This window comes from Stegastes partitus, unplaced genomic scaffold, assembly GCF_000690725.1.
Source record: "Stegastes partitus isolate 25-593 unplaced genomic scaffold, Stegastes_partitus-1.0.2 Scaffold36, whole genome shotgun sequence".
NCBI lineage: Eukaryota > Metazoa > Chordata > Actinopteri > Pomacentridae > Stegastes > Stegastes partitus.
Genome location: NW_007577767.1, coordinates 299,419 through 312,721, shown reverse-complemented (window position 1 = coordinate 312,721; position 13,303 = coordinate 299,419). Strand labels below are relative to the sequence as shown.

At 39.9% G+C, this 13,303-nt stretch overlaps 3 protein-coding genes across 3 annotated transcripts in view; 1 reads left to right on the top strand and 2 right to left on the bottom strand.

The window, feature by feature from the left end:
• LOC103372299 (zinc finger MYM-type protein 4-like) overlaps positions 1–3,988 on the bottom strand; it is a 31,481-nt gene extending 27,493 nt beyond the window's left edge. Inside the window, exons 1-3 of the mRNA XM_008301907.1 lie at positions 3,903–3,988; positions 2,707–2,796; positions 190–808 (exon numbers count right to left, since the gene is read on the bottom strand). Of these exons, the coding sequence (XP_008300129.1) occupies positions 190–808; positions 2,707–2,796; positions 3,903–3,941 (748 nt within the window). The 5' untranslated portion in view covers positions 3,942–3,988. The remainder of the gene's footprint in view (positions 1–189; positions 809–2,706; positions 2,797–3,902) is intronic.
• A 1,643-nt stretch (positions 3,989–5,631) lies between these two features.
• On the top strand, positions 5,632–9,835 carry adprs (ADP-ribosylserine hydrolase). The gene is made up of 6 exons (XM_008301897.1): positions 5,632–5,911; positions 6,307–6,403; positions 7,065–7,272; positions 7,715–7,902; positions 8,122–8,222; positions 8,970–9,835. The coding sequence occupies exons 1-6, from the start codon at positions 5,725–5,727 to the stop codon at positions 9,359–9,361; spliced, it is 1,173 nt and encodes a 390-aa protein (XP_008300119.1). The 5' UTR covers positions 5,632–5,724; the 3' UTR covers positions 9,362–9,835.
• A 1,700-nt stretch (positions 9,836–11,535) lies between these two features.
• The window catches only part of LOC103372284 (b(0,+)-type amino acid transporter 1), a 9,974-nt gene continuing 8,206 nt past the window's right edge, over positions 11,536–13,303 (bottom strand). Inside the window, exons 2-6 of the mRNA XM_008301886.1 lie at positions 12,687–12,820; positions 12,252–12,381; positions 12,038–12,162; positions 11,856–11,943; positions 11,536–11,766 (exon numbers count right to left, since the gene is read on the bottom strand). Of these exons, the coding sequence (XP_008300108.1) occupies positions 11,536–11,766; positions 11,856–11,943; positions 12,038–12,162; positions 12,252–12,381; positions 12,687–12,820 (708 nt within the window). The remainder of the gene's footprint in view (positions 11,767–11,855; positions 11,944–12,037; positions 12,163–12,251; positions 12,382–12,686; positions 12,821–13,303) is intronic.

The window sequence follows — 13,303 nt, the reverse complement described above, 5'->3', positions numbered from 1 at the left end:
CTCTAAATGACTGATTATCATTAAAATTGTGTGCCAATTTTGTAAAATTGGAAGTAGTCCTAAATTTAAAATTTAATTGTCTTGGGGTGTTGAGGGCCCATGAAGGTAATGTGGCGCCGTTCAGTGGACAGATAAGTGCAATATGGTACTTGGGATCAATCTTGCCCTTTAAAACTATATTAGCTTTACCTCTGCTGTTCTCCGGGGTGTGGTCCTGTGAGGAGTGGGAGGTGTTGGCAGAAGCATTGCTCCCCTCCCTCTCTTGCTCTTGCTCTTGCTCTTGCTCTTCCTCCTCCTCCTCCTCCTCCTCTCTGGGCTCACGGGCAAAGGAATCACCTGGAACTTCACTGTTCTCCTTTGCCGGTTGGCTTATTTTTCTGTTGGCCTTACTCACATCCACATCCTCCAAGGTGCCCATTGGCAGGGCAAAATGCCAGTCTTCCTCTTCTTCTTCTTGTCCGTATGAAGGAAGACCATCCAGTGCATCATCAAACGCTGCACCCCCACTTCCTCCACCTCCTCCTTCGTTGGATCCCATGTTAAACGAGTTGTGTTGGTCAGAGGAAGAGGAAGCAATACGAGGAAAGGTAGAGTCTTCCACCACCTCATCCATCTTTTCCTCTTGTCTGCTGCTGTTGCTATCCTCTTCTTCAATCGGTTGTTGTTCTTCATGTCCTAAAGTTTCGTCCACTTCCTTTGCCTCGTCCTGACCGCCGCTCTTGGAAGAGGTGGCAGAGCCTCTGGAGGAGTCAGCAAATTCCCCCAGGCCCATCACTTCATCAAACACTCTGGACATGCGCTCCTCATGCTGTATAGGAGAGAAAGGTCAGCTAAAAATGGGTCACAAGGGACAAACTCATATCGGGTTTTTTTGTTAGGGATGATGTACCTTATTCCTCTATACAAGACTGTCTAACAATTGCAAATTCAAATCATAGAGATAAAATGTTCAATACATTTAAAGTACACATATAACCCAAGCTGTACATATTTTACGAAACATAAACTTTCCGTTCTTTCCTCGTATTCAAAACAAACATAGTTTTAGATGTATCAGGTAACACTGGATCACCTGTGAATACATTTCACATAACAATGATCTCAAAGTATATCAGCTTGAATTTCTAATCAAGATGCAGTAATCTATCACAAGACTGCATTGGAAAATTTTCAATTCACAATGTATTCATAAAGTAACTGAGCCACAAGTCCTTAGAGGTTGCCGTAGATGTAAAACCTTATTTATCTTTCCCTGCTTCATTTATGTATATTTAAGCAATCGAGCAAAATATCCCACAAAAATAACTTTGTTAGGTTTAAAACAAGTAAACAACAGATGCAACATGTTCAAAAATACAGACAAGGAACATATTTGGACACCTAATAGTGGCTTCAATATAAATCTAAGTTAAAATGTTTTAGAGTTTAGTTTGTCATCCGTCAGCTTACATAACTGCTTGACAACATTTGGGCATGAAATAAACCAGTTGCTGTAACAGCTGTGGTGAAAGTTTCCTCCACGTTTCAGCCAGCATCAACAAGCAACATTTTTTTTCCCCAAGGCATCCCACAGGTGGGTGGGTGTGGGTTTTAGTTCAGGGCTCTGGAAAAGAGCTGTTACAAATGGCAACCAAATAAATTTTACATTCACTCCAGGTGTCACAATCAAAAGCCAAAATCTCTTTTTTGTTTAGAACTATTTCTTCTGTTATCATGTTTAGCATTAATATCATGGAATATATTATACTTTCAGTGGTAAAACGGCACCAATCTGTAAGTAGTTTATGGCTGTGGAATGGAGAAACAACATTGGTGTCCACATTTTATATAATAATTCAGACAAATTGCATTGGCACAACATGTTTGGAGTATTCGGTGCTCATTTGACAGTTCAAATTCTCCTCTGATAGTTGTCAGTTATTGTTTCGTCAGTTTGTACTGACAGCTGTTTCCATCGTCAGATTGTGGGCAACAGTGATGATCTTGGTATCCAACAGCTGTTGTTTCTATGAGGCAGGAAACTGATTGTACAGGATCTTTTGGCTTCGTGAAGTTTAGATGGATATGGCAAATGGTGGAAACTACAAATACAACAATTAAAATGAAGATAAAATGGTGAAATTGGACATTGAAACTATGACATATCATTTCATATTGATGCCCAAAGCTGGTAAAATTTTGGCTTTTATGTAAAATGATCTGGTTGCAGTTTTTAACAGCTTATATGTTTTTTGTTTTTATTCCTGAAAATTTCATGTGGCTATCTGCTTTACCTACAAACATTTTAGGGCTTAAAAATACCAGAAAATGTAACTTGAATTACAAAGCCCCAGGTCTGACCCACCCCTGTGTAATTCAATATATCATAGCATAAACATTTTGCATGGCTTCATTAAATATACTAAAGTTATTGTAAATTAAATGTCAGCCATGTGGAAACTTTTTTCAGATTTGGTTGATTTTGCATGGAATGACTCCCCTACTCCTATAACAGAATATGAATGGTTTCTGCCATTTTGCCAAATTTAGTTTCTTGGGAATCAGTTTAACAAAACAATGATACCAATAATTGAAAAAATTCTAAATATCCATGCCTATACCTTGCCTTGAACTGAGTTGTATCTGGAAATTCCCCTTGATTGCTTAAGTGTTTTTTCTTTTTCTTTTTGCTGCTGTTTCTTGCCCGTTTTTCTTGAATTTACTCACAATTATGGGGTTGACTCTGCTCCTGGTCTTTGTTGGTCTGCTTGTGGGCCTTCTGTTCTCAGTTGTAAGTCCTGCAGTATTGATATCCAACTGTGGAGGATGGAAGGTTGACTTGTTTGCCGATCTGATGAGTAGAGCGGCTTTCTTTTGTGCAAACGATGTTTGATCTTTTCTCTAAGCTTTACCAGTCTTTGCCATTTTTTAATGTGTCTTTAACTAGTGATGGTAATGTATAGTGAATGTATAGTGAATGTACAATGTCAATTATTGCTAAGTTCTCTCAGGTGGCCCTAGCACAGTAACCACAGGTCTAGTTCATCACATTTATGCTGGACACGTTCCACGAAAGTGACAGTCAGAAGTTGTTCAATTACTTTCTTCTTTGGGGTGTTCTGGTACTTTTTCAAATGACAGCTACAGTGGTCATTATGTTGTTGTGGAGGTGTGGTAGATCAGCTATTCAGAGGATCAGTTTATGTGACATAGGAAATAGCTTATGAACATCGTGGAAGTTTGCTGATAGTTTAGCTGTTCATATACTTTTGGGTCCACTGTTCTGACACCAGCCTGGATGTTTTTAATGTGTTGTTATGGTGGTGTTAAGGGCTCCGGGCCTCGTGCTGTCCACAGAGAGGGCGTCCCACCAACCTCAATTTAAAAATCAGCCATATTTCACGTTCTAGCATATGTGTTCATTTATACACGCAAAGACACAACAAACTAATGCCTAAGGCAGCGTAGCAATTGCTGGAGTTTTAAAGTAAAAATAAGACTAAAGTGGCAAAGCGTAACTCCAAATAAATCTCTTTATTGTTCACAGCAGCTCTCGTCGTTGCAGAGGGCTTTGTGAAATCAGCAGTGAACTGCAACACTAAGTTGCAGTGATTGGGTTACTAAACTGACGCGAGAGTCACAAAAAAGCCAGCGACATACTGTATTTTATATGTTTGTTTGCTCGTTATGAAACTGTCAAGCTGTTAAATTGAGCTATGCGTAGCAGCATGCATCGGTACAGAAAAGCAAGCACAGAGCTACAGGGTTTTAAGCTAGCAAGCTAACGTTAGCTTTAATATGCACATCTCGACCAGAAGCTAGCCCACTGTGACAGAATGCCACAATAGGTAGCTAGACTCGCTAATCAATTTAGCTTGCGTGTTATCGCTACTATAGTAATACTCTTAGTGTGTATTTCTTACCTTCAATCGTTTAAGTCTAAATTCCTCCGAGTCCGCCATGTTTTAATTATGCTGCAGACGCCGCGCTTCCAAACGCCCACCTCCTCCGAGGGTTATGGGTCATGTATGCAAACAGCTAGCAACAACAAGGATGCTGTACCTCAACGGAGAAACAAGCTTGCCGCAGCCAAACGCTGGTAAGTTAACTTTTTTAGAAACTGTAAACGCTAGATAGCCCTCTAATGTTTTCGCATTTTGGTATCTTTTTATGTAAATACGGAGTCAATGACAAAAAGCCAAACACTTTAATGGACAAGCTATGGGTTCACATTACCGTAATGTTTGGATGGTGTTCTCATTCTTTTACTCCTGAGACGGTACATATTGGAAATGATGGTGACCTGTTCCAGTCAAAACCATACGTTGTTTTTACACGGGCAGTCTGCTGTTATGCAAACGTATTATTATACTTGGATACTTTTTTTTCTTGTCCTTAAATGTGGACACCATACTTTGCAATTTCCATAAAAAAATGTACCGTGCTGTATTACTTGGGTCATTACGGTAACTTCAGTCCAGCATGAAACTCAGCATTTATCATTGAAGTTAAATGGCACATTTGTTTGATGCTTGCACACGTTCAGCTAACGAAGCCCACACCCTCCATTTTCCTTTCTTACAGTTTCATACATTCCAAGTAACCACTTGCATAATTTAAAGCACACACCTACACAAAATGTATTTAATTGTATACGTAACACAACTAAAGCATTATTACAGACTGCGGTTATCCAAGTAATGTGTATATACTGAATATTTTCTTACTATTATTTTAATAAGGGCAAAAATGTGTAAAGTACTTGCCAAGTCACACTGTGTACCTAATATAGACCTAATAACGTTAATTTGAAGGCAGCTCTTATCAGATTATTAGAGTAATTTTTATGGGCTAGAGACATGCTTTATTTGAGAAGGCCCTGCAGTTACATTACTTTATTTATGTTAGGTTGGTGAACAGGATGGTTTGTAATGTGATAATCAACATCTTGCATACATGCAGCCTACGGTTCTGTGAATTGTTGAGGCAAATTAGAACAATTAAGAATGACAGTAAGGCCATAAAGAGAAAATACACTGGTCTGTAATTTGTTTTCAGTTTTACTCTTCTATATCAGATATTCAGTTCAATACTGACTGTTAAAATCACATTGAGCTGTGAGAGACGTCCCCTCGTCTCAGGGTCAGTTCTCCTGTCCAGCAGGGGGCGATCTTAATGAATGTACGGCTTTACCGTAACTCTTCTGTAACATTCTGAAAAAAAAGTGTATCAGTGTTAAATAATACCTAAAACATCCATGATTGTTTTGAGTTAAATTGGTGTGCATTTCGCTTTTCATGTATGTCCAGTGACCCAGAGGCTTCGTGTTTTATTGCTGTTTTTATTTGTTGTCAGGAGAGTTTTGCCGTAAAGCGGCACAACGTAAGTCGAGATAGTACTAGTACACTGTTTAAAAACGTTCATGCGCCTTTATTTTATGCGCTTCGATATCCAGCACATTTTCTGGTATAGAAATAGACAAACCAGAACCGACTGGCGCGTCTCACATAGGCAGTCTATACAGTGCCGTTGTATGTAATTGTATTTCTATATCCAACGACCCGAACCTTTCACCGGGGGTCAGATAGGCGTCAAACCCCTTTCAGGAAGCAGTTCAGAGGAGAGCTAAGTCAACGTTTGTTGTTATTGTTGTCATTTGCGTTGTATCCACCCAATAGCTGTCAGACAGTCTGGTCAGTGAACACTTTTCTCGGCGTAAGTTGAGGTCTGTTCAGCGGCGGATGAATGGCAATGACGGCAGTGAGAGCGGTGGCAGCGGGGGGCCCGGCGTCTTTGTCCCGGTTCAGGGGAGCCCTGGTCGCGGCTGTGCTGGGTGACTGTGTCGGCGGAGAGTTTGAAGGAGCGGAGGAGGTTCCCATGGAGAGTGTGCTGCAGCACCTGAGCAGCCTGGACGACGAGACTAAAGGGAACGGTTAGTGAAAGGATGAGATTTAATGCCAGTGAGCAGAGCAGCTTGTATGGCGGGGAAGGCTTTGCTAGCATGCCATCACTGAAATATCTGATGTCAAACTGGGCGAATAATCCTGGTCATGAAGTGTTTGTTAACCATGCGTTTATTCTGAATAGCTGTAGTCCACTGGAATGTACTGTAAAGTAGTGAACCAAAAGAGTAACCAGAAGTCTGAAGCTGCACTTATATGGCTAATGGAAAGAGACAGTACTGGATTAGTAATGTTACCTCATGATGACTAAGTTTTCAAAAGTATTTTGTAGACAGTGTTGAAATACTAGGGCTCATATTTGTGCTAAAATCTTTTTGAGTTAATATGTATATATGGTGTCTATATGTCTGTGTGTCTGTGTTAGGTATCCTTGAATACAGTGACGACACAGCCATGGCCCGTTGTGTGGTTCAATCTCTGCTCACCCGGGCCGGCTTTGATGAGCAGGACATGGCTCGCAGGTAGAAGAACACACACTCCTGACACAATAGCCCAATCCCAATCTCGTCAAAGCTGCTGTGCTTTAGTGTGTCAGTTTATGAGGGTTAAGAAAAAGGAATTAAGCACACTGTTGTGTTTGCACACGTTTGGGGAAAATCCATCCATCCATCCATCCATCCATCCATCCATTATCTATACTTAATCCTCACTAGGGTCGCAGGGGGCTGGAGTCTATCCCAGCTGACTTAGGGTGGAGACAGGGGACACCCTGGACAGGTCACCAGTCTATCACAGGGCTACACTTAGAGACAGACAACCAAGCACACTCACATCCACATCTACAAACAATTTAGAATCACCAATTAACCTCAGCTTGTTTTTGGACATTGCTGTGAATAAATACATAATTCCTACTCGTTGCCCCTTTTTTGGGGGATATTTTTCCTTCATTTATACAGATATTGTGATGTATTGTAGATGATTGTCTTGCAGTGCATCAAGTATCACAGAATCGCTGTATCATGATACCATCATTATTGTGGGCAACGTATCATGACAATATCATGAGTTACTCTGTACTTCCCACTCTTAGTGTTATGCTATACATATTGTTTCAAAGCCTTGCAAAGTAAATTAAGATTTATACACTTAAACATAAGGCCTGGTATCTCCACCCTCCAGGTTTGCTAAGGAGTACAGTGCATCTCCGGGCCGTGGTTATGGTTCTGGAGTGATCCAGGTGTTGAAGAAGCTCTCCTCCCCCCAGCTGAGTGACGTGTATCAGCCGGCCAGGGACCAGTTTAATGGGCGAGGCTCTTTTGGGAACGGAGGGGCCATGAGAGCAGCCCCCTTCGCGCTGGCTTTTCCTGACCTGGCTGATGTTAAAAGGGTGAGCAGTGAGTTTAAATTGGGGGAAAAAAACACATCCTTGATGATGACATGCATATTGAGTTTTCTTTCATTTCATCAGCAATGTAAGTCAATTACTAGTCGTCCTGTTTTTAGACCCGTACACATTTTCACCTAAAACTTCAACAATGTACTATCTGCAATCAATGTGAATACACTTTTTTTTTAAGTGACCAAGTATAATTTGGTCAGTATAATAACTGCACAATTACACAATGTCAAGTATTTGTTTTTGTTCTTCTTCTGTGGTCGGATAACAGCTGAACAAGCATCTTAGCACAAAACTGATGACGCTAAGATGATACATTTTTTAAAAAAGTGATCACTTTTGCAAAAGTCAGGACAAACTAACACTAATAATTTGGGTATAAACAAAAATGTTTACCTTCATATTCAATGAATTCTTTGTCTTTCCCGTGTAGTTTGCCCGCCTGGGTGCCATGCTGACACACTCCTGCTCTCTGGGGTATAATGGGGCAGTGCTGCAGGCGTTGGCTGTGCACCTCTCCCTGCAGGGGGCGCTAGATTTACCTCAGCAGTTCATCAGCAGGCTAATCACAGAGATGGAGGAAGTGGAGGGTAATGAGGCAGCACGCAATGATGCCAGAATGTAAGTAGTAGATGAATTAAACCTCTTGTACGGCTGCTTCAGCTCAGATTTGATCTAATCGTGTCTGTTTGGGGAGATCAAAAATATAGTCTGAAACTTGGGAATCATTGGCAGGAAACATGAGGAAATTATATTGATGGAAAAAAAAAATTAAGTCTGAAATGTCCAGTTCAGGCTGTGTTATTTTTCATATTTATTTAAGATGATGTTTCGTTGCAGCCTAAAAGAAGCAGAGAAGCCATTCTGTGAGCGTCTTCACAGAGTTAGAGACCTGATGGACAGAAGCAAAGTCAGCATAGAGGAAGTCATCTCTGAACTGGGTCAGTATCTGTTTGTCTTTGACTTCATCGTGACCTTTCTTTGAGGTTTGCATGACTCTTTTTATTCTCCATGCATCCTATTCCGTCCCACTAAGAGCATCATAATAACACCACTTCTAGAGTTACGTTTGAAACAATCTATGTTTGATCACTGGCCACAAAAAAAGAAGACAAACAATTCACATACCTGTTTTCATTGTATTCTTTAAAAATAGAAAGTAGTTGTGTTCATGATCTAGTTGTATGGATGAGAATATGTTTCTTCTTCAAACTGCCAGTGACCAGCTCCTCTGGAGAAAAACATCACATGATGTGTGCATGTACACAAACTACATACAATGTGCTCATGTTCAGTTAAGAACTTTGTTCAGAATGAGCATATTCATTTACTGGTCAATCTGTTGTACATGTGCACACCATTTAAATCCACTGTAGGAATGTCCACAGTGCTAACTGCTACTTAGCGTAAATACATTTAATGGCCATAGCAGAAGAAATGTCGGCTTTCAATACCATCAACTATTAAGTGCACTATGATGAAAATGTAGATTTTAGCTTCTATATTTTATTTGGGCACAGCACACAGGTGATAAAACTTCTGTTTCGTCTTCTTTGTCTCAGTCTCAATTAACACAACTCTGTTTATTAAAATGTTTCCTTTGTGACCAACCCATATTCTAATCTGCCAGATTTTCTTTTTCTCCCTTCTTTTATTTGCCGATGATCATTTCCGGCCTTTTCCCACAGGTAACGGCATTGCAGCGCTTCACTCAGTCCCCACGGCCATCTTCTGCGTCCTCCACTGCCTGCAGCCTCGGGAATGCCTTCCAGAGAAGTACGGCGGCCTGGAGAGGACGATAGCTTACAGTCTGGCTTTGGGAGGGGACACAGACACCATAGCCTGCATGGCAGGGGCCATCGCTGGGGCCCACTATGGCATCGAAGCCATTCCTCAATCCTGGATAAAGTGCTGCGAGGGGGCGGAAGACGCAGATGTGAGTGCAGAGCGCCTTCACATGCTGTACCACCAATCGTCACAGGGGGGCAGGAGTGAGACGGGGGAGCAGAGCTGTGAAGATGGATCTGAGAACAAGTCAAATGCTTCTAATGGCACAGAGAAGAAAAGTGGAGGGGAGTGATGCCAGAGCTGGATTTTGACTAAAGAACTCTCTCTTAAACACTCAGACACACATTAAGGATACATAAGAGACACTTTAAGATCTTGAGTTTCAGATTTTTTTGGATGGAAAACCCTATTTTGGATCGAGGTGGTATTAAGACCTTTAAGATTATATTATGAAACTGCTTGTTTCCAAACTGCCCACATGCCATTTGTCAAGTCACAGATCATTAAAGCTAAGCAAGGAAAAAAAACAAAAAGAGAGAGAGAATGTGGCACTTACTCGTTGGACAAACTACTCTGAACTCAAGTCAAACAGTAATTTGTTCTGAATATGTATTAACAGTATATTTTACACTCTCTTCTCCCTGCTCTTCCCTGTTTTGTGTTGAACAATCTTTTGTCTTGTGAATTGCACTATGAATTGGCCATGTCTTGTTTTATCCTTTTGGTGGATAATTATTTAATAAACTTTTTTTTTTTTTTAAATTTACACATCTGTATGAGTGTTTGTTTTGAATTTGAAATCCATCAATAACAATTCCAATCAAATACACTTTTTGTTTAATTCAGTGAATATTTCCTTATGGTCAGCGAGCGGCCTGTTCTGAGTGTGCACTGATAAAACATCTGGTGCTCGTGCACAGCCCTGGTTCTGTCAATAGGAAACAAAGAACTTGGCTCAGACTTATCTGCACCATATTATTCTAGTGTGTCCTATGCCCTTTTTGATAGATATGAATTATCTACAAAGTCATTTTGCTAATTATTAACTATCTTTTTCAGATTCCACCTATAAGATTTAAAAAGCACATTTGTTTAGAGAAGCTTAGCTTCGTTAAGATTCCTTCCCACTGATGTTGTAGTTCAGTTAAACAAGTTAATTACAGCTGGTTTTGACAGAACAAAATATACATTAGCTAAATTGAGTCATGTAGAATATAAATACTGCAAAAAATCAACATAAGCATGATAATATGCTTGCAATGCAGATTTTTTGCAAGCTCAGTCTTTATCGTGCTGAAATACTCATGCTTTAAAACTAAACATCACAAGCTGAAGTACTGGACACATAAACTTTTCAACCTGAAGAAATTTAAAGGATCACCAAAGTAAATCCACAGATGGACATAAATATGTGTTAGATGTTTTGGTAATCCATTGAATAGCTGTTTATTTCACTAAAATCAACAAATGTTAAGCATTGTTAAAGAGAAAGCCAGGGCATCACCAAAGTCAGGATTTATCCTCTGGGGAACATGAATACCTGTGGAACATGCACATCAAACCATCTGGTAGTTGATGAGATTTTTCAGTCTGACCAATGTGTTGCATCCAGGATCTGTCTGACATTGGCATCCATTCATCCATGCTGCCATTTGGCAAAAAAGAAGACCCTGCAAATATTGTTTTGTAACACATACTTTCTGATGCATTATTTTATTGAAATCACACACAGCTCTTTAAAACTACATTGTATTTATAACAGTAACTATTGAACGACATACAGGGTGCTGCAGTTTTTGTATTTTTCACTTGGAGAAGCTGCAGCGTGACACCTTTTTATTGTTTTAGTCAAATAAAAGCGAATGAGCATTTCACATGGAGTGCTTTTTCTCCTTTTGCTTGCCATTGCATTTGAGGAATGTTAAAGTGTCTTTTCACAGTAGTGTTTTTGTTTTGCACATGAGCAGACAAATACAAAGGAATACCTGTTTTTAGTTGCCCAAGAACATTATTTTATCTTTATATCTTTCAACAAAAAAAGTGAAATTGGAATCTGTCTGTACAGGCGTGGGTTTCTCTTGTCATAAAATTAGTTTAAAATGCATTTTTATGTGTGTTAGATTTGGAACCCTTTTGTAAAAACATACAATTAAAAAAACTAACAAACAAACAAATAATAAATTTACAAAAAGCTGAAATGCAGGTTCCAAATTCACCAAGATAGAAACCATTAGCTGTTCCTAAACTGTATTCATTACATGCACAACATACATTCTTCTATGATTTGACTTAGATTTAAAAGTCAACAAAAAAAATAATAAAAATGTGCACATGTGCAAAAGACATTGGGATTGCTATCATTTTAAAGACTGTCCATGGAAACAAGATCTGTTATTGCTTTTTGGCAGATTATGGCTGCCTGCACCATGAGGCGGATGTAAAAAATCTGTTTGTGCACTGCAGAAATCACATGTTTTTCTCTGCTGGGGCGACTTCTAAGAAGAGCTGCAGGAACATTGTTAACTTGTTCAACAGTCCTGGGCAGAGCTTGTAATGGATGAAGGGTATGTAAATTATAACGCCACTTAATATAAATATAGTCACATAGAGATATTCAATCTGAGGATTGTCGATGATGGGTGCCAGCACAAGGAATATTGCCGCAAGGAGGACCAGTATAGGGAGGATGATGGGAACCTGTGGAGACAGGAAGAGACAGGCATGACCGGAAACTGTGATTCTCATGCAATGTTAAAAAAAAATAGAATAAAGCGTGTGACACTAACCTTGTAGGGTCTGGGAAGGTCTGGTTTCTTGATTTTGAGATAGATTAGTCCAGACAGGGTGATGCCATAGAAAAACCAGGCAGTGAAACTGACAACAGCAGAGAAGAGGGGATATAAGACAACCACAGAACGTTGTACATAAGGAATAACAAGAAATAAAGAAGAAGTGCACAGGTGTTCACCTGAAGTAGTTGATGATACTCTGAAAGTCTCCAGCCATGAGCACCACTAGAGAGACCACAGTGGTGAAGATCAACGCTGGAGATGGAGTCAATCTGCGGACATGAGCCATGGCCAGAATATCTGGCTACAAAACAAAAACAGGTCAGGGTGAAACTCTGCCAGCAACTTCTTTTTATACAAGTATTATTTTTTATAAGGTAGAGGGACCGTTACCATGTGTCCTTCCCTGGCAGCAACAAAGCATACACGGCCTCCACTGAAGAACGTCCCATTTAATGAACCAAAAGCAGACAAGGCTGCAGCCACAGACATGATCCATCCCCAGCTGCCCAACACCTTATTCCTGCGGAACAAAATATTTTTCTTATTAAAACTACAACAGGTAATCGATGCATTAAAATTTCAAAATTTAAGGTGTTCAATTTTTTATAAATTTCCACCTTTGTTACATTAGTGTGAGTTGTGGAAAAAGTAGAAAATGAATTGTTTGTGGTGAGAATGTAAATGTGAAATGATATCTTTTCCTTCTGATTCAAGGCAGAAGTAATTAAAACAAATCTGATCAGATTAAAGCCACAGCTTTAACACAACAAACAGCAAGTCTAAGTATTAGTCTGTGTGCAGCATCCTGATCAGGTGATGTCTTACCCCCAGGTAACTGCAACCGCATTGGAGGACATGAGCTCTGCAGGCGTCATTACCGTCAGATAACTCACGTTCACCAGCAGATACAAGCCAGTTACCAGAGAAATGGCTATTATCACCGCCCTGGGAAGATTCACCTGTAGCAAACAAAGGTAATGTAATTTTATATGCTGGTTAACATCCCTGCATTAAGGATTGTTTGAATTGTAATGCTGGAATGGAGCTGAGTATGAAGTGAGCTCCATGTAGCCACTGCTTTAAACATGCATTCTTTTTAATGGCCAGTAGGGGGCAACTCCTATAGCTACAATAAGAAGTCAGATTATATAGAGGTCTATGAGAAAATGACCCTACTTCTCACTTGATCAGTCAAACTTTTTCGAATTAGTTTATTATCTCAACTACTTGTTTCAAGACTTTTTAAATACAGCATGATGTTCATTCTGGAATAATGGTTCAGTGCTTGTGGAAAGTGCAAAGTAACACAAAATTTTTAGAGGAACAGCTCACTAATCAACACTTACATCCTTTCTGATGTCTTCTCTGAGTTACACCAACCAGCATTAAGACCCGCAGAGCAGTTTTGTGGGGAGGCGCAGAAGTACCTTCCCCAAACTAGT